The sequence below is a fragment of the Falco peregrinus genome, chromosome 3 (assembly GCF_023634155.1).
Source record: "Falco peregrinus isolate bFalPer1 chromosome 3, bFalPer1.pri, whole genome shotgun sequence".
Classification (NCBI taxonomy): domain Eukaryota; kingdom Metazoa; phylum Chordata; class Aves; order Falconiformes; family Falconidae; genus Falco; species Falco peregrinus.
The window spans coordinates 11876729-11894611 of record NC_073723.1 but is presented as its reverse complement, the minus strand read 5'-3'; the positions used below and the strand labels follow the sequence as shown (position 1 = coordinate 11894611).

The 17883-nt window shown below is 41.6% G+C and overlaps 1 protein-coding gene across 1 annotated transcript in view; it reads right to left on the bottom strand.

Annotated features, from left to right (window-relative positions):
* The window catches only part of MYO10 (myosin X), a 167580-nt gene that overhangs the window by 13341 nt on the left and 136356 nt on the right, over window positions 1-17883 (bottom strand). Inside the window, exons 22-32 of the mRNA XM_055799113.1 lie at window positions 16098-16204; window positions 14896-15105; window positions 14553-14592; window positions 13241-14143; window positions 11853-11976; window positions 10156-10399; window positions 7786-7881; window positions 4249-4342; window positions 3399-3454; window positions 835-977; window positions 196-390 (exon numbers count right to left, since the gene is read on the bottom strand). Coding sequence (XP_055655088.1) covers window positions 196-390; window positions 835-977; window positions 3399-3454; window positions 4249-4342; window positions 7786-7881; window positions 10156-10399; window positions 11853-11976; window positions 13241-14143; window positions 14553-14592; window positions 14896-15105; window positions 16098-16204 — 2212 coding nt within the window. The remainder of the gene's footprint in view (window positions 1-195; window positions 391-834; window positions 978-3398; window positions 3455-4248; window positions 4343-7785; window positions 7882-10155; window positions 10400-11852; window positions 11977-13240; window positions 14144-14552; window positions 14593-14895; window positions 15106-16097; window positions 16205-17883) is intronic.

The window sequence follows — 17883 nt, the reverse complement described above, 5'->3', positions numbered from 1 at the left end:
TGTATACATTAGTACCTCTGGTTTTTTGCCAAGTAATTCCCTGTAAAATGGCTCAGAGACTCAGGAACCTGATTTGTTCATCAAACTGCAACCATAATAATCTATTTACAATATTCTTATGCACTGGTTTTTGCATTTCTAGGTAGCAGGACAGAAGGCAACTGAAAGCGTATTTGTACAAAGGCAAACAATTACCTGTCTCTTTGAAGATTTTTTCATCAGGTGGGACCACCGAGCAGAGGCTGTTCAGGACCAGCGTACCCAATTTCAAAGCATTTTTCTCTGAACTCTTGTAGTAGTCCAAAGAATTGTGCGTCAAAACAAACCAACGCTTCTTTAGTTTTAATGAAGACATCTTTGGGTTGTTCTTTACTTCCTTGTGTAGCCATCCTGTTAAAGACATAATTTGAATCACACTTTTTTTCTTTTAGGAGTTGGACAAAATTAGGTTGCTAAAAGTCATTGTATCGTTTCAACAACAAAAATATGACGTGAATTGTTTAGCTCACGTATTAAACAACGAGTAAAATTGTCAAACAATGAAATGATGAAGATACAATAAAATTAATATGTAAACTTTTCAACTTCAGTTTTTACGTAGAAAAATTCTTTTGTCAGTTTACAAAAATGGTTTTGTCATCATTACTGCATTTTCTTACATGGCACAGCAGGAGTATAATTTCAGCTGTATTTATTTTTGAGTAAACTGCACTGTACAAAGATGAGGCTCCAATCCTACCATGCTGGCATATTACCCAGATTGTCTTGTAGGAACAATCTCTTTGAAGCTTAACGGATGTTACTTACTTTGTTACTTCCCCACTCAGTTCTTACCCCTCACAATGAATTCTTGTCCCTCCACTCTAGTGTCCCCCTTTGACCTTTGGAGCAGGGTTATCCAGTGATGCATCTCTTCAGGAGTGTCAGCATTACAGTGAAGAACACGATTAGCAGTGATGATCACAAATGAATTGGGTCTACGAAAATAAATGAAGATTGAAAAAGCCTTTACATTCAACGTACGTGCTGTTTACCTCACTCACCACAACCACAAACACTGTCTGTTGTTTGCATTTTCTATTCTGACAAATACTGTCCACCTCTAAAGCATTTATTTCAACACCGCTATACCTAACAAAAATGAGGCATTTGAAAAGACTCAATTATGTTGGATTCACACCAAAATGCTAGGGCTCTGAACGGTGGGAAAGTTTACATTAAATTGCAACTTGTCCTATCTCAGAATAGATCTGGTGAGAAAAACCTCCAATCTTTAATCAGCTTTGGATGTGAGTCAGAACTCTATTTCAGGGTCAGATCTATTTAGAGTGTCTGCTTCAGTAGTTACATTAGCTAAAACAAACTACAGTTTACAAAGGTCTATAGCGAAGCAGCATGTGAACACAGATTCTTTTATTTTTAATGCACTGCAACCCAATTTGCTGAGAGTACAATCTATTTTTAATGAGAGTCTGGCTTTTACCCAATCCCACACCGGGATTCACTGAAGCACGAAGAACTAGCGCAAGTGAACTGTGCTGATAGCTCTCTGGATTAGAGAGGCAGGTTCTTCAGCCTACAAACACTTGCTTTAACCCTTTAACATTAGTTTTTGTAACTAATTTTGTAACTAACCGTAACACACAGTTTTTAAGAACTGTTATCAGATGCAGAAAGTGGGAAAGATGCAGTCAGGGCCGCCCCATGCACGAGAAGCTCATGGGCCTTCTTTTTACAGTTCTTGGAAGAAGGTAACTCGGTAGAAATTAGAACCAATCAAAAAATCATTTATAGGGATACAGAGGTTCACCCAAATGATACCATTCTCCAAAACCAGGGCGTGCCACATACAAGCTAGATGGATGACAGGATAAAGAAAAAAGTAAATAAAACTATTAGGAGGAAAAATTGTAAAACTCTGTGAAGGGAGGTTACAGTAAATCAAGTAACATGAGAAGTGTCTAAGGTATCTTAAAAGTTATCTCAGAGTTATCTACAGCTAGTGCTCACCAGTGCCATAGAAGGGGGTAAGGGAGTGATCAGAATCCAGTGTTTTGGTCACACTCACATGGTGCTGAAGTGCTACATTATTCAGGAAGAGTGGTGGATGAGGAGACAAGTGGACATGTGAACTGAACAAGAAGAATTTTGTTGACCATGTTTTAAAATGTGTGAGGAGGCAGCAGCTTTAGATTGAGCTACGTGAAGCGCGCTCTAGAAGGCTGGATAATGTGATGTACAGGACAGAAGCTACCGGTGAGCTGTAGCAAGAGAACTGAAAAAGGAGAGTGCTAAGGTATAAACTAAGGGAGATCAAGCCATCAGACAAGATCATTATGAGCAACAGTAGCCAACCTTCCAGGCTTCCCTCTCCTCCTCCCCAGTTCAGGAAAATGACGGAAGCCCTGTTCTTAGGATTCTTTCTGAACACAGATTCAAAGGGCACTCTGCTCAGTTTCTCTCTTTCGAGCTTTCAGTAGTGGGTTCTTATGTGTCAGGATAAAAATAATCTATTGCCTGTATTAGTAAATGTGTTTCCTAATTGAAAAACCTTCCATCATGGATTTAGATTCAGAGAACTAAAAAAAACCAAACTACTACAAGGAAAAAAAATATGAGTGAACAATGCTTACAAGACAAGCATATGCTGAAAGCTCTGGATGTTTGTGTTATACTCTTTAGGAAATCTGGGCTCATAATCACTGTTACTTGTGGTATCGGGGTATCGGCAGGCCAAGGACAAACCAGTAACTTAAGCCCAGCTGTCTCATATATGTGCAAAGAGGAGACTGGAACGAACTCCTACAGTGCAAGTAACACCGCACAGCTAGTAACCTTATAACCAGAGTCATAGCCTGAACCCACATTAGTTTTTATCCCCCCAAAATACTGTTACTAGTTCAAGAACTAAGAAAATGCTGATGGTTATTTTTCACACTGCATCCTCTTCTTTGTTACAAGACATTTTTGTTATGTGAAATAAATCTCATCCCTGCAGAATACAACATTCTTGCATGAGAAGCTGAACAGAAGAATGTTAAACTGATTTTTTCTGCCTAATACATTGTACAGGACTCAAAAATAAGCTGCTCTTTTTCAGGAGCATTACCTGTATAAATGAAAGAAATATTTAATCTACTTTTGGATCACTTTAGTGGCTGAACAGTTCATATATGAAGCAGTGCCAGGAAAGTTAAGAGAAGCCCCCCCAAAGCACACTACCATTCCTGTTCAATGCTTTAACATGTGTTGTTCAGTACTATGAAAAGGGAGGCAACAGTGAATTACTTTAATGCGTAGGTGGTCAGTAGAATATAGAGACTGAAGTATAAAGTATCTGATTTTGGCTAGGTAAAGGAGAAAAAGAAAGTCAGTCACAAGGCACGGTTCTGACTTACCTATCTGGATTGTCAGCAGCGCAGACAGAATCAATTAGTCCCACATCTAGTGTTCCCTATAAACAAACATCCAACCAGAGAAGGAGGAAGACATTTACTATTACAATACTCAGAGAACTCTTCTCAGAGACAGGTGAAAGGAGCAGTGGCTTTGATCACGCAAAATGAACTGCAGATTTGGGCATCAGTTTCTTTTAATGATTAAAACTGTTGATGGGAAAACTAAGAGACTCAGGTAAACAGATCCAGTAAAAGATCATACCTACTTAAGCTGGAGGCACCTCAGAACTGCACTTTTTTTCTAAGTTTCCAAACCTGCTTGAATTTTTCACCCAAAAGTGCCATCCCAATATAAATGGCACCCTCTCAGAACAAACACCTGAAGCCATTAAGCGGAAGTTTTGATTTCCCTTTGCTTGATACTAATTTCCAAATGTATCCCATTTATTCCCAGAGTAGGTTGTACAGAATGATAAATGCAGGATCAAAGAAATCTCAGATTTTCAACTCTTGGGTTTTTAATTTCCTCATTAACTGTATCTTTGCAAAATTTCAAACTCAAGCATACACCGTGGTGTGATAGGGAACTGGACCAGAATCCCCCCCCCCCCCCCCCCCAAAAAAAAACCAACACTGATTTTTCATCAAGCTGAATGATGGGCCAGGAATCGGAAGTCACACTCTCTTCTTGTACAGCTTCAGGACCAAGGACATGGAGCCTCTAGCCAGTGTCACAGCTACCACTGTGTTTAAGGACATCTAGGTTGTGAGTCTCAGAAGCCGTGACCACCACAGTGCCCCTGTTTTCTAAAAACATTTACTTTGAAAAGTTCTTTGGGTTTACACTTACCACAGCATTCTGTGGATTTGCCTGCTCATCATGCATCTCTCGGATCTCTTGCTCTGTGGACGCATGGACTTGACTCAGTACGCTAAACCACTGGCTGTGGAGAGAAAGGCAGCAGTGTAAGTAAAATGTTGCTTCTGCACATGCCTTCAGTCAGCTTTGTTCTGCAGAGATCTAGCAGGTTCTGCAGGTTTTTGAAATTGCTTAAGATTCTTTTTGTCAACATGCATAAAAGCGGTAGGGCTTTATGTCAGTTCAAGTGACACTGGGTACAAGCGAGCCCCTCCAGACCTCCCCACCCGAGCTCATGCCGCCCTTCTGCCTGAAGACAAACACCTTGTACACAAAGTGGCATCTCTGAAAAAACTGGCAGTAAGCACACTGAAACATCTGAGGGCTTAGAGAGAGGATTTGTAACACATTCCACACATCTCATCTGGAAAAAAATACATTACTGGCTACGCACAAGGCCTTTAATGGGAAGCCCAACCTTCAGAATAATCTGAAATTCTGCTGCACGGATAGCGTAACAGTTTCTTACAGCGACACTTCTGCAAAGGCTGCCCAAGCCCATCAAGCCCAAGAAGCACAACTGAGAGGGGAGAAAGAATAAACCCCCACGCGAATACCTCTACAGTTTTTGTTCCCTATGGAGCACTGGAAAACCCAGCTGCTGGAAGGGCCAGTGAAGCTGAAGCAGGGCCCAATCCCTGCGGCTCCGGCGGCCTTGCCTGTACCCACAGCAGGAAAGGTGCCAGGGAGGTCTCCAGCACTTCGGCCCCTAGTGCTGAGCAGCTGTTGCAGAAGGATTTCAACCACACCTCCTGCCTCTGGGCAATCTCTACCCTTCCGGCAGCTGGATACCATAAAGCTCAACTGCCCCAAGCAATCCCACTGAAATCTGAGGGCAGAGCCTGGCCTGTTCGGCAGGTTCCTGAATGCCAGTTCTTTGAGATAGGAATTTGCCATTCTAAGGAGAACCACCTGGGGCCAAGTTTTCAAAGGGCTCGAAAGCCCAGCCTCTCAAACGGCCTCCTCGCTTTTCTGCAGTCTCCTCCACCACCACCAGGCTGAAGAAACAAATGCAAAACTACTGGATTTAAATATAAAGCTATCTTTAATGCAATTGCTTATATGCCCAGGACACTGGTTTGATGTCTCCTGACCTCCAGCATCCAGAAGCCAACTGCTGCCCAGAATGCAGCAACCTGGAAACCCAACTGCCAGCGACAGCTTGAGAAAATCTGTGCAGCCTGTCAAACAGTACCATCACCGCCGTATCCTAAATCCTTTCTAACAGCTTATGCTTTCATTACAAACAAGGCAAGGCATGAAGAAAAACAGATTTAAGAGTGCCTGACAATAAAGAAGATGAGAACATACTTGGTTCTCATTCTTTTGTTAAGACTCAGAGATACCCATGGAGGGGTTCTGTGTAATGCTTACGCTGCTGGACGTAAGACAAGGTCACTGAAAACCCCTCAGAACAAGGGGGGGGTCATCTAGAGAGAAGGAACCTTCAGCTGAAGAAAACTAAAACTCATTTGCCAAAAGATTCTCAAAAATTAAATTCAGCTTTCCTTTTCGGGCTCAGAAATTGTAAATGTATTTAAATGTCAATCTTCTATTTAAAAATGAAAAAAGACTTCACAGCACTGTATGCACAATTAGTAATAATTTATTATTAGATTTTAAAGGACAATTCTGAGTTTTCATTTCATGCAATCTTTGTGTGAACAATGAAAAAGAAATTAACCACGGCACTTTGCAAAAGACAAAGGCAGATTTTACTCTCCTTTTGCCTTCTTCCATGTCGGGACCTCCTTTGTCTTTCAGCTGAGTCCCAGAACCCAGGAAGAGGGAAAAAAGACAGACGAGGGGTTTGAAAGGAATAAACCCTCTGCAACGGCTGCCCACTGAAGCATTTCTTCTTTCCTCAAATACAGTTCTGTGACCAAAACAGTAATTCCTCTTTTTCTCACCACCACCCCCCCCTTTTTTTTTTTTTTTTTTGGGGGGGGGGGTGGGGGGGCAGAAGCTGTCGGGTTTCTCTTCTTTTTTCCCTTCATTTGAATAAAAAGCAACCTCAGATCATGATCTAGCCCGTATACAAAATAATTTTTTCAAGACCAGATCCACAACCAACACAGCCCAGTAATTCTGCACTTCATTTTTAGCGATGCCAAACTTTACCGAGGCTTTGACTTAAGCCTATCTGCAAATCCTTACACATCTCCCTCATTAAAGTCTGCCGGGGTGACTGAGAAAAAACCCCATGAAATACACTGGTAGAAAGTAATTTAATCTGGATGGTATGTTACGTGTACTATACACAACAATAGCATATAGTGTCTCCTCCTCAACGCTGAAGACAAAAACCGAGAGAGATGCATGACAACAGACAAGTCTTTATGCTGACAATTTCTTATTGTCCGCAGGGCATGTATGCAAATCTAACAGAAGGGACTTTAGCTAAGCCTTCATTTTAAAATATAGTCACATCACACAAGAATCTTAACAGTAACTGCTGGAAAGCTCGTAACTTGTTTCAAGGGTAATTTTAAGGATGCTTAAAAAATGAAGAATGATTCTGCGTTGTAAGCATTGCTAAATTTATACTCAGTGTCCTGTGATATAGGAGGGTATTATACCTTTAAAAAGAACAGAATACGAAGCAACTTTCAAGGCTTCAGAGCAAAGTAGCTCAAGTGGTGTTGACACAGGCATCCTGTATTCTGGCCTTGGGGCAGCAAGACAGTGGGTAATAAGCTTTGATTACTAAGTTCACTTTATTTAAATGCTTGATTTTTATGGGCAAGCATATTATTATCTCGCATGAACTGCAGTGTGGGGATTTTTTTTTATTTTATTTTTTTTAAAAGATGCACTACAACTGATCTGACAAGTCAGGCTTGCTCCTCACCTACCAGCCTCCCCATACAGCTTGACAGGGATAATTTAGCAACAAAAGCAAGACCCTTTTTAAATCAGCAGAAAAGAAAACACTCTCTTGCATGCTCTTCTTATTCATGAACATGCTTTCACCCTAAAATCCAACTTTTATCTGAAAAAAAATTTACAACTTTTATCTGAAAAAAATTCAGGCTGTGCTTAGGCACACAGATTCCAACCGTGAAGAACAGTACTTTATTTCAGACAGATTACAGGGTCTTAAATATTGATTTAATCTATGCAGCTAAACACAGCAGGGTAATGAACAAGACAAGCATCAATGGCTGATCACTGCCACTCTACAGACATACTGTATTTCATAAAGTTGCTAGTAATAAAAGGGTAACAGCCACATTCTAGGCAAATTTTCATTGGCAGTCTTTGAGTCTTGCCAGTAATGCTCTGCCTCAAAATTTTCTTCTCAGAAGTCTTTTCAAAAAAGTATTAACATACAACATGTTTAGCACAGCTTGAATATTTTCTGACAGCGAGCAAACAAATTAATGAGAAGCACAAGTCAGAACGGCATAGAGGTTACAAAAAAAAAAAAAAAAGGAAAAGAAAAAAAAGGCGTGATGATTTTCATACCTTGCATCCTCAGGAGACTCAGCAATTAAGTGGTAGGTCCTATCACCCATTATTAGATCAATACCATTTTCTTTGCCTGTATTATCAACGATCTCTCTGAAAAGAAGGAAACACCAAGACTGAGCATTAGAGACTGTCAACATTTTGAAAATTCTGTAATGTTGAGCGGCTCACAACAGCAGTCAACCTTAATCACGTTCATTTGCAAGACTCAGAAGATTTATCAGACAGTGATTTATCAGACAGTATTAATTCACCAAACTTGTGTTTCCTGCCTATACAGTACAAATATTCAAACAAGTATGAATATCACTATACCAAGTTGACTGTTCTGTTATTGTTTTAACAAGAACTAAAGAAGCAGCACTATCAAACCTCAAGAGAGGCAAAGATAACAGAGTTGAGAAATGGATATACCTCTGAACTGGCTGCATACCCAAGTAATTTCTGGAGTGGTAAAAAGAAAGCTCTTGAAGATTAAAACCAAAAAGCAAACAAACCTGGATTAGTAATTCTGTGTGGTTGTGAGTCAGCATAGAGACAATTCCAACCATGACTTCCAGAAAAAGCTGAGCACTCATCTGCTGAAAAATTACATCTTTCCAATTTGTAGTTTGGATATCTAAGTACTGATATATTAATCACAAACCACGAAGTACAAGATTTTTAAGGAGTAATTTGAGTATTCCATCAGGTTTTCCTGAAGCTTAAGAAATCAACTAATTTCCTTTTTGCTGTTTAATATTTGTCTGAAGCTCATTATGTCCTTAACCAGCTATACTTCCTTATCAGCTATACTGTTTTCATAAACGTCTATCCTATAAGCAATATATGCAAGCTCTGCTTATCAGACTCATGACAACAATTTATCTGCTATTGAAACAAAAACCTGTAATTCTGTACCGTTTCTTTAATTTGGTTTCCTTCCCTCCCAATAACAATGTCCCACACAATACCTCCCTATTCTGTGTTTTAAGTTAATCAGCCTTTATTTAATTTAATTTGAACAGGGTCCCTAATAAGAACTGGTGAAATAGCTAAGTTGCACGATTTTAGGAATGCACACAGTGAGTTACCAAGAAAAGCTACTGCTTATTTCTCAAAAGACATACAGCTCTTTAAGTACAAGTACCCTTTCTTTTATCTATTTTATACATTTATACAGGAAAAGTAATTGATTGAACCTACAATTCAAGTTAGGTTCAACAACCTTTACCTGACAATTTTAAAGGTACGTTCAGCAAAGTACTTCTATAGGGCACAGTCAATGAAGAAATGTGGTGACAACAGAAAAAGAAGGTTTAAACGTATTAGAAAAATATGCTAAATACATGCTATGGTATGTAAGGCAGAGTCAAATTCCGCTTCAACAAAAAATTCGGGGTAGGAACTTCAGTCTCTGTTCAGAGATTTACTCGACAACCCACAGCCCACTGGTTTTAGAAGAGCAAGTCAGGATGCTCACTTGAACTGTTTACTTTGTCCTGCTTGAAATCAGGCTCAAGCCAGGACTTCAGAAAAGAGAAGATTAATCTAAGCTTTCGATTTACTCTGTTAAATTAACAAAATAAAATGGATATTGTGGATTACAAGGAGGAGAGCGGAATCAAGTGCTACAGCCATTTCTATTTTTCTTTACCTTGGAAGAAAGCTTAGGTACACTTTTATACAGAAAATATAAATTTTACACTATCAATACTGGCACACTTTAATTTTTAATTTTGTTAGATAATCCATGAAGTTCACAAAGCACATTGATGGTTTAAAAGGAAAACCACCACCCCTCAGAGAACTTTTTTGATCCATGCTTCAGGAAGCACAGAATTTTAAGGGGTAAGGAACTTTAGTTAGCAAGACAGAAGTTATTAAGTCAGGTTTAGTAATTCTATTTTTTTTAAATGAAGATAAACATTTTTAAGGCTTTTCTATCGCAATTATTTCAAACATAAAAAACCCCTGTAAATGCACACAGAAGATACAGCTGTGACCCACGCTAACTTAAAGATATTCAGGACCTATTAATTCCACCCTTTTCATTCAGGGTTTGCCTGCAGCTATGGACTTGGCAACATGCCCCAGATTGCCCTGGGAATCATTACAGACTAAGTAGGGCCTCTGGGAGAATGCATACATGGGTTCATTACAGCAGCAGTTTTCTGAAGTATTTGGCGCTGGTTAGCTCTGGAGCACTCTGCAGACTTAAAGGAGAGCCAACTGAGGACAACACTTGCTTTCAGTAACTTCATCACACACATTCTCATGCTTGCATTCACACAATTTGAAGGCAGGGCACTCAACATCTTCCCAGATTAAGCCCCAAGAAGTATTTAGGAGGAACTATGGCCAACATATAAAAAAACATAAACCTACTTGGCTGTTCGGACATCAATGGCACCCTTCAGCTTTTCTTCACTGTCATTTTCAAAGTACATCAACCTGGACTGTCTGAGAACAAACCATCGTTTCTTCCAGTTCCTTCTGGAAAGCGTAGATGATCCACCCCCCTTTTTGTGAAGCCAACCCTGCTTAAGTGCTTCCTGCTTGGAACGAAACCACAGGAAGGTCTCATCTTTCAGGACGCACCAGCGTCGCTTCCATGTGTTTATTAAGCCACCTGGCAAGAGAGACAGATGTGGGTTTAATGTAGTTAAGACAAATAATTACATTATAAATCAGAAGCTGTGACCAAACCAACGCTGGAAGATGCTGACCAACAATGCTGCAGTTAACCTGAGTCTCTGCTGTAAGCCACGAAACCAAAGATCTCATTTTTGCATATCCTTAAGGCCACCAATATCGTTGGCAATCTAACGACCCTTAAAGCATAACAGATCTCTGTATTAAAAATATGTGTAACATATATATGTACTTATACCTAACATATATATAATAAAAAATAAATTATTAGAAAGTCTTGCTGCACATAAGAATCAACTTCAATGCTGTTTTCAGTTACATAGAAGAAGGTTAGCATTAAACTCTTTAACTCTCTCTAGCTTATTAGGAGGTAACGATGTTCAACACAAACCCACAAAACCTGAAAAAGCTACACTTTGAGTAGGAAACATACTCAGTCATACCGAAGTGTGGCTATACAGTAAACAACACATCTTGCACTGTAGTTACATCACAGTCAAAAAAAAATCTTAACCAAACCAATATACATACTCCTGTCATTCCACAAAAACTTACTGCTAATGATGTCAGAAAGTAAAAGGCATGCTAGTGATGACGACTGCATTATTTTTCACACAAAAATAGCTGTGTGCACATTCGTCACTGTTCCTACTCCAGGAAAATAGGTTATGCTAGAGTGATGGGTACCATATAAGGATTCATCTACATTGTAATTTACTACCAGTTATCGGAAGGTGATGAAGATGATTGATCATCAACAGGCTGTTCAGGGAGATGATGGAATCACCATCCCTCACAGTGTTTAAAAAATGTGTAGGTGTGTCACTTAGGGACACGGTTAGTGATGGACTTGGCAGTGCGGGGTTAATGGTTGGAGTTGATGATCTTAAAGGTCTTTTCCAACCTCAATGATCCTATGATTCTATGAAGATAAAGCCAAGAATCTTAACAAGAGAACTCCTGTGTAGTTTCTTTCAGTCTCTCACACCCTTTTGCTGCACATACCCTTCTCTGTGTCCGTCAGATCCAAAATCAAAGTTGACTGAGGTCAGTAAAACTGGCCTGCAATGTAGAATGCTGCTTATGCTACAAGGTTTTGGGGGCAGGAATCGGCTCTCCTCAAAATTTCAAAAATTTGACTTGGTGAGTTATTTTGCTATACTTATACTGGATACCCCATTGTTCACGAGCCAGCGGAGATGTAAAATGAAACAGAGGCAGCCCAAAACGCTGGTGTTCCTTTGCAGAGGGGAAAAACACTGCTGGGTGTAAGCCAGTGCAAGTAACGTAATTTGAGCTGCTCTCAATTACTTTTCCATCACCTTTTGAAAAATAAGAAAATAGCTTAACTCTACAGGAACCGGAGTGCGAGGTATAACACACATTTCTGGCTATTTTGTATATTTAGCAGATTCGGATTCACCCAGTACCTTTCATGTAGAGAAAGCTGTGAAAGTAGGGCAGGCTGACACAGCTATAGACTGAATCCCTCCGGTAGGAAAGCTCGTCATCTGTATCAAACCTGGAGTCAAAATCTTCTTCACTGTCTTCAAACTACAGAATAAAGGAAATAAAAGTGAAATGATCTCTCAGGAAATAGTTTATATAAACTTGATTTACAGGTCTTTAGCTAAATCATTTTATGATGTATCGGAAGGTGATTCCTCGTCGTTTTTCGTCCAGCTAACTAAGGAAGGAGGACATTGCAGTAAGTTGCAGCTTGAACCGTTTGATTACACACTGGCCCTTATGCCACGTAACACATGAAAACAGATTTGTAGCTGCTCAGGAAAGTTAGCCCTTTGCGAGAGCATGGCCAGGGCGTGCTGCCTCGCACCACATCCCTCCACCACGGAAGTGCTGTGGGTAACAGTTTAGAAAAGTCTTGAAAAAGAAACATATCCCACAAGCTGCGGTAATAGCTTTCCTCTACCCTCACCCCGAATAACCGGAATATCTGTTCTGTATGTGACACACTTCCAGCACCGTGCAACGGGAAGGCGTCCTCAACAGACAGCTAAAAGCGTTTTCCTCTTAGGTAAGTACGGTCAACTCATCCTCATGGTCATGAAGGCTCTTTGACTGTTTTTCACTGCCTCAACTGTAATAGATACTTTAGTGTTCACATTTTCCTTCTAAATAAATCAGTGTTACTGAAATACTTTTTCACCTTCCCAATCAGACGCTCTCACAGAAGTATTCTGTGAGTGGTAGAGGAAATTATAATGCTCAAAAAATATTTATAGGAGTAAAGCCCACAGTACACTCAGTAAAAATTACTGAAAAAATGCTCCTGAGTGCCTGCCTCAATAATTTTAACATTTGCCATCAAGCAAAATCTACTCTCCAAGTAATCTCGAAATACACATGGGCATTTCAGGGACTTCTGCAAGCAGCTTATTCCTCCATACGGCTGCAACTTGCATGCATAACTGAATCTGTTCATTCTGAAATCAATTCCCCACCACGCTACCTGATATCCTGACTCCAAACAGACAGACACAGAGGAGAATTTTGCTTATGAATTGCATCCAAGGCCATGCAATGAGCTCCTCACCAAGTAACGTGCACTTCTGCATTAAAACAGAGGCATGTCCTTGCGTAAGCCTAGGACTGCAAGCAGCATCCGAGCTGCCTCGAACTGTAACGCCCTCACCCCGGCGGCAGCTGGACAGCAAAGGGTAACCGTGCCCATATGCATTCTGAGCAAGTCAAACTACACAGCGCAGACATTTGTTAAGAACAGAAACTGTGGGGTAAAAAGAATAACCGGAAAGCACGCATCAACTGAATCGATAATAAAACCAACGATACTTACAGAAGACTGAGCTCCTTCGGAGCTAAATCGGTATGCTCCAGAGCTGTTGTACGTCCCCACTGAGCATCGGTAGTCTGGTGACCACTGGCTACTGTGTGAATTGGAAAAGGTAACGCTGCTACCAGAAGTAATAGCACCATCTTCATAATCATCTTGGTCGTAATCATAGTCTCCATCAGGAGAAATAGGTTCCGCAGAATTTGGAGGTCTACACGATACATTTTCTGGCATGCAGTATGTGGATTCACCACTTGAAGAGTTGTGGAGACTGACTGTGTCATGGGTAGGAGGTATAAGCATGGCGTTGCTAGCAGCAGGAATTGTTGGCACCACAGTATCATTCATATACGGATCCTCTTCTGAGGAATCATCGCTTGTCCTGATGCCACTGGTCCTTTGATCAGAATGGCCATGCTCACTTGGGTTGGGCGAATCCTTAAATGCATCATCATCAGCTTCAAAGCCCTCATCTACCTCCTCCTCAGGATATGGTTGGCTGAAGTTAAAATTGGGCTTTTCACTGCAGGCATTTCCAGTCTGTTCAGTCAGCTCAGCAGGATACCCGTTGCCCACAGAGAGGGACCTCTCAATGTTTCGGACGCATTCATCTATCTCATCAAAGTTCAGAGATTCCAGGAACTCCTGGGCTGCTCGACATGCTTCATCCTCGAGCCGCCGGAGTTCCTCGTCTCGAAGCTGCTGCAGCCTCTGTAACGATGCCTCTGTCAAGGATAGCTCCTGCTGCTTCTTCACGCGCTGCAGGTCTTCAATTTCTTTTTCCAGACGCAGGATTTCTTCCACCTGCCTGCTTTCTTTCTGCTTCTCCACCTCTTGCTTCAGCTCTGCCTCCTTCTGGGCTTTCTGAATGGCAGCCAGTTCCTGTTTCTTTCTCTCTTCTTCAGCCTGCATTCAAAATAAATCATAATAAAATAAAGCCCCTCAATGCAAGTTTCCTTTTCAAAATGTATTTATTTCTAAAGCACCATACTCCCACCACGCTGTTAATTTAAAAGGACCCTTATCCCGACACGAGAAAGAAAAAGAAAAATGAAAGCGTGATTACATTTGCTTACAGATACTGCAAAGCTCAAGTATGCGCAGAAAGTTCAGTCTTTACCAGAAACTAAATGAAGCATGAGGAGGTGAAAGAAATTTCCATGCAAACAACTGTATCAAGTTTCCTTTGGCTTTATCTGCCAGCTCCTGTAATAAGTTTAGTTTAAATGCCACAGATGCCTTTTATTTTTTTTAATGGTTGGGTTTAGATACTCAAATAAACAGGATGGCTGAAAGTATTAAGAACATAATTTACCTGCTGGGCGAGACGCTCTGCTTCTTGCCTTTGTCTTTCCCTAAAAGTGAGGGAAGAAAAGAAGCTAGTAAATCACGCTCAGCACAAGCTCATCGCATACATTTGCTAAGGCAATAGCTCAACTTACAGACATCATCTGCCACATGGAAAAGACAGCCAAAAGTAAGGTCACCAAGGATATGTTTGTGAATACGAAACTACCATGATAGCTGCATTCATCTTGCAGCAAAAGCAGCAAAGGTTTCCAAAATGACTGCATCAAGAATAGCCTGAAACAAAGGGTATTCAGACCAAAACCTAGTATTGTACAGACGGAGGAGTGAGGTAAGACAGCACACTGCACCTTTCTTCCTCCTCCCTTCTTCTTTCTTCCTCTTGTCTCCGCTTCTCCTCTCGTCGCTCCCTGTAAACATGTCGAGCAAGCTGGCCTCGCCACTGCTTCTGAAGGATTATGGCTGCTTTCTTCAGGCACAGGAACTTCTTCCTACCGCTGAACGCTCTGTAGTTCTTCTGTATCACAACCACACAGTAGAGAACCTTTCTATACCGCTTTCTGGGAAAAAAAGAAAAACGCAAATTTCTAAGGAAACAAGGAACTAATGAGCAGCTGCAAGAGGTCTCACCATGGTGACCTGCAATGAGTCCACGGCAGTAAAACAATTTATTACTTCCAGCTCTGTGATGGTTTCCCCATTCTTGTTCAAACTCTCCTCCCTTTGAGAAGAAAGGGATTCTCTCATTTCTATGACAGCACTGTCTGTGTCTTCATTAAGGAAATGCACATTACCCGTCTTACATGTTCTTATGACCCTGACAAGGAGATGCTAAAAGGACGTGCACGCATGCAGAGAAAGAATGTATGTAGATAGTCACCTCACATCTCTGAAAAGAAAGATCATGAAAAGCAGGATAGCTCTGTCATTAAAAAAGGAGTGTAGTTTTTAAGTAACATACTGGTCAGAATATAACACCAGGACTAATATACATGAAGAGAAATTAACTCATATGCAAAAAAAGGTTCCTTAAACTGTCCTCAACTAATTGTAGAAAAAGCAGAGAAATAAACAGATGGGATGAGCAACTCCACCTAGTACATAATGTATGAAGCCAGGTAAACAAGTGAAGCATGAATCAGTTACCTAATGTGATGGTTCTTTAACAACCAAACTGAATAGTTTTATTTGCCTTCTCTTTTCTTGCCGTGACGAAGCAAAGATAAATCTGAATCTCAGCTGGTAACTTGGGGCAGCCTCACTAGGTGCCATTCAGCTAGAGTTCCTACCACGGATCCAATATTATGGATACTGGCTGACCTCCAAAATACCATGCTGTTCTGTTCATTATATTAAAAAAATTCAAACTCTATTTTGTTTTATTCATGGGTCTGGCAAAGATACCAGCTGATATTTTCAAAAGCCCCTTACAGGATTTGCACACCTGGTCCCTAGGAAAAGTTAAGAATAGTGCCAGAAGGATTTAACTCCATGACACTGCATCCATTTGTTCCAAAGCTTGACTATTAATATTGCTCATCTAGTCACTTACCGGGCTGCATAACCCAAGATGTGCGCTCGGATAATCATTGCTGCCTTGGTGACTTCCACCTCTCGCTGTTTCTCCAACTTGTGTTCCAAGGACTCCCGGAGAAACACCTACACAAGAAAACCTCCAGCTTAACAACTGGCGGAGAACACCGTATCTAAAGGCCAGCCCGGGTGCTGCCGGTGCCAGTCCGAGCAGCACGCCTCAGCTTTGAACCCAGAGACAAACAGACCATTTCACATTGGGGCTGACCTGACCGTGTTGTCCTGCTGTTACACAGGGAGACAGCTGCTGGGGCCAGACATCCCACCGGAGCTGCCCACCTGCCTACAGCCTGCCCACACACCACCCCCCGCCTCTCATCCGAGCACTGACCCAGATGTTTGTCCGGACATGGCATTGACATATATTGAGCTAACCCAGCTTATTTTGCCTTAAATGAATGAAACCACTTCCCCAGCCAAGCAGAGGCGCGGAGGATGCAGCCGCCCTCTTCCGACTCCCTTGACGTCTGCTCCTTCCTGCACACCCACAAAGCGACCAGCTACCTGCTGCCAGCACTTTTTCCAGGTCTCCTCAATTTTCCCTTTCTGCAGGCTAAGTCTGCTGGTATCAGCTACAGGAGGCGACAGCCTGGCACGCTGCTGCCTAAGACAGGAGCAGCTGGAAATACCCGGCTCAGTAACACCTTGATTATCCGGGATGCGAGCCGGGCTGCACACCGCAACGTGGCAGTGAGGAAAGTGCACGGGCAGGGTGGGCTCTGCTAAGGGAGCGGGGCTTGAAGACATCTAAAAGCAGGAATGCCTCCTTGAAGAGTTTTGGGGTTTTAGTTGCTGGGGTGGGGGGAGGGGAAAAAAAAAAAAAGGACTTTTGGGGGTGTTCAAGTAGAAAAAAGGTAGTTTTCCCTTTTCGTGTTTAAGGTGGTGGTGGAAAAAGGCTACCATCATCAAAGCCAAAGCAGCAGCTCTCCCGAGGAGAGGCACAGTTTTGAGTTTTGAATGTAGCTAGGAAGGGACTACATTTTACCACAACTTACCCAAAAGTAAGGAACATAGGGAGTCCCACAGAAAGTCTCAAAGTTCCAGTATCAGAGTTGCACTGGGCAGCTCCTTCTGTATAAAGGATTTGTATTTACTCATGGAAAAAGACTTTTCTGTCACTCAGTGGGCAACCTTTCTTTGCTCTACGCACATAGGCTTTAAAAACACAACAAAATTCTGCTTCAGAAAGGCACTCAGCTACCTCCTGAACAAAAACGGATGTTAAAGACGTGCCAAGCCCAGGCTAATGCCTTTTCCTGAGCGGGTGCACCGCAGTTTGAGATATAAAAGACAAGGAAAAAAAAATAATAAATCACACTGAGGTTTAATCATTTCAGTGGTGTTATTACCCCTTTTAAATAAGACGGGCAGGACTGTGCCCCATCCCGTGTTCAGTCTGACACCAACGCCCCCTTGCTCTCTTCTACAACAAGCTGTTTATGAAGACTCTTAAAAACGCACCAGCAGCTCCCGGGGGAGCTGAGCCCAGCCCCCAGTGAGGGAAGTTACCACAGAGCCCTGGCTCCTGGCGACGTCTTGATGAGCAGCTGGTTAAAGCAGTTTCAGGTTCTGATAAATATATGTCCCAAAGATGCCAGAGCACTGTCTGGGGTCTGTGCATAAATACTGTTAATGTGCTATATCTGAAAGTATAATGGGAAGCACAGCCCAGCTCTGCGGCCAAACGTTATCGCTATGTTACTTGTAAGCCATGGTCTACGCAAACGGGATGAAAGATGACCTCA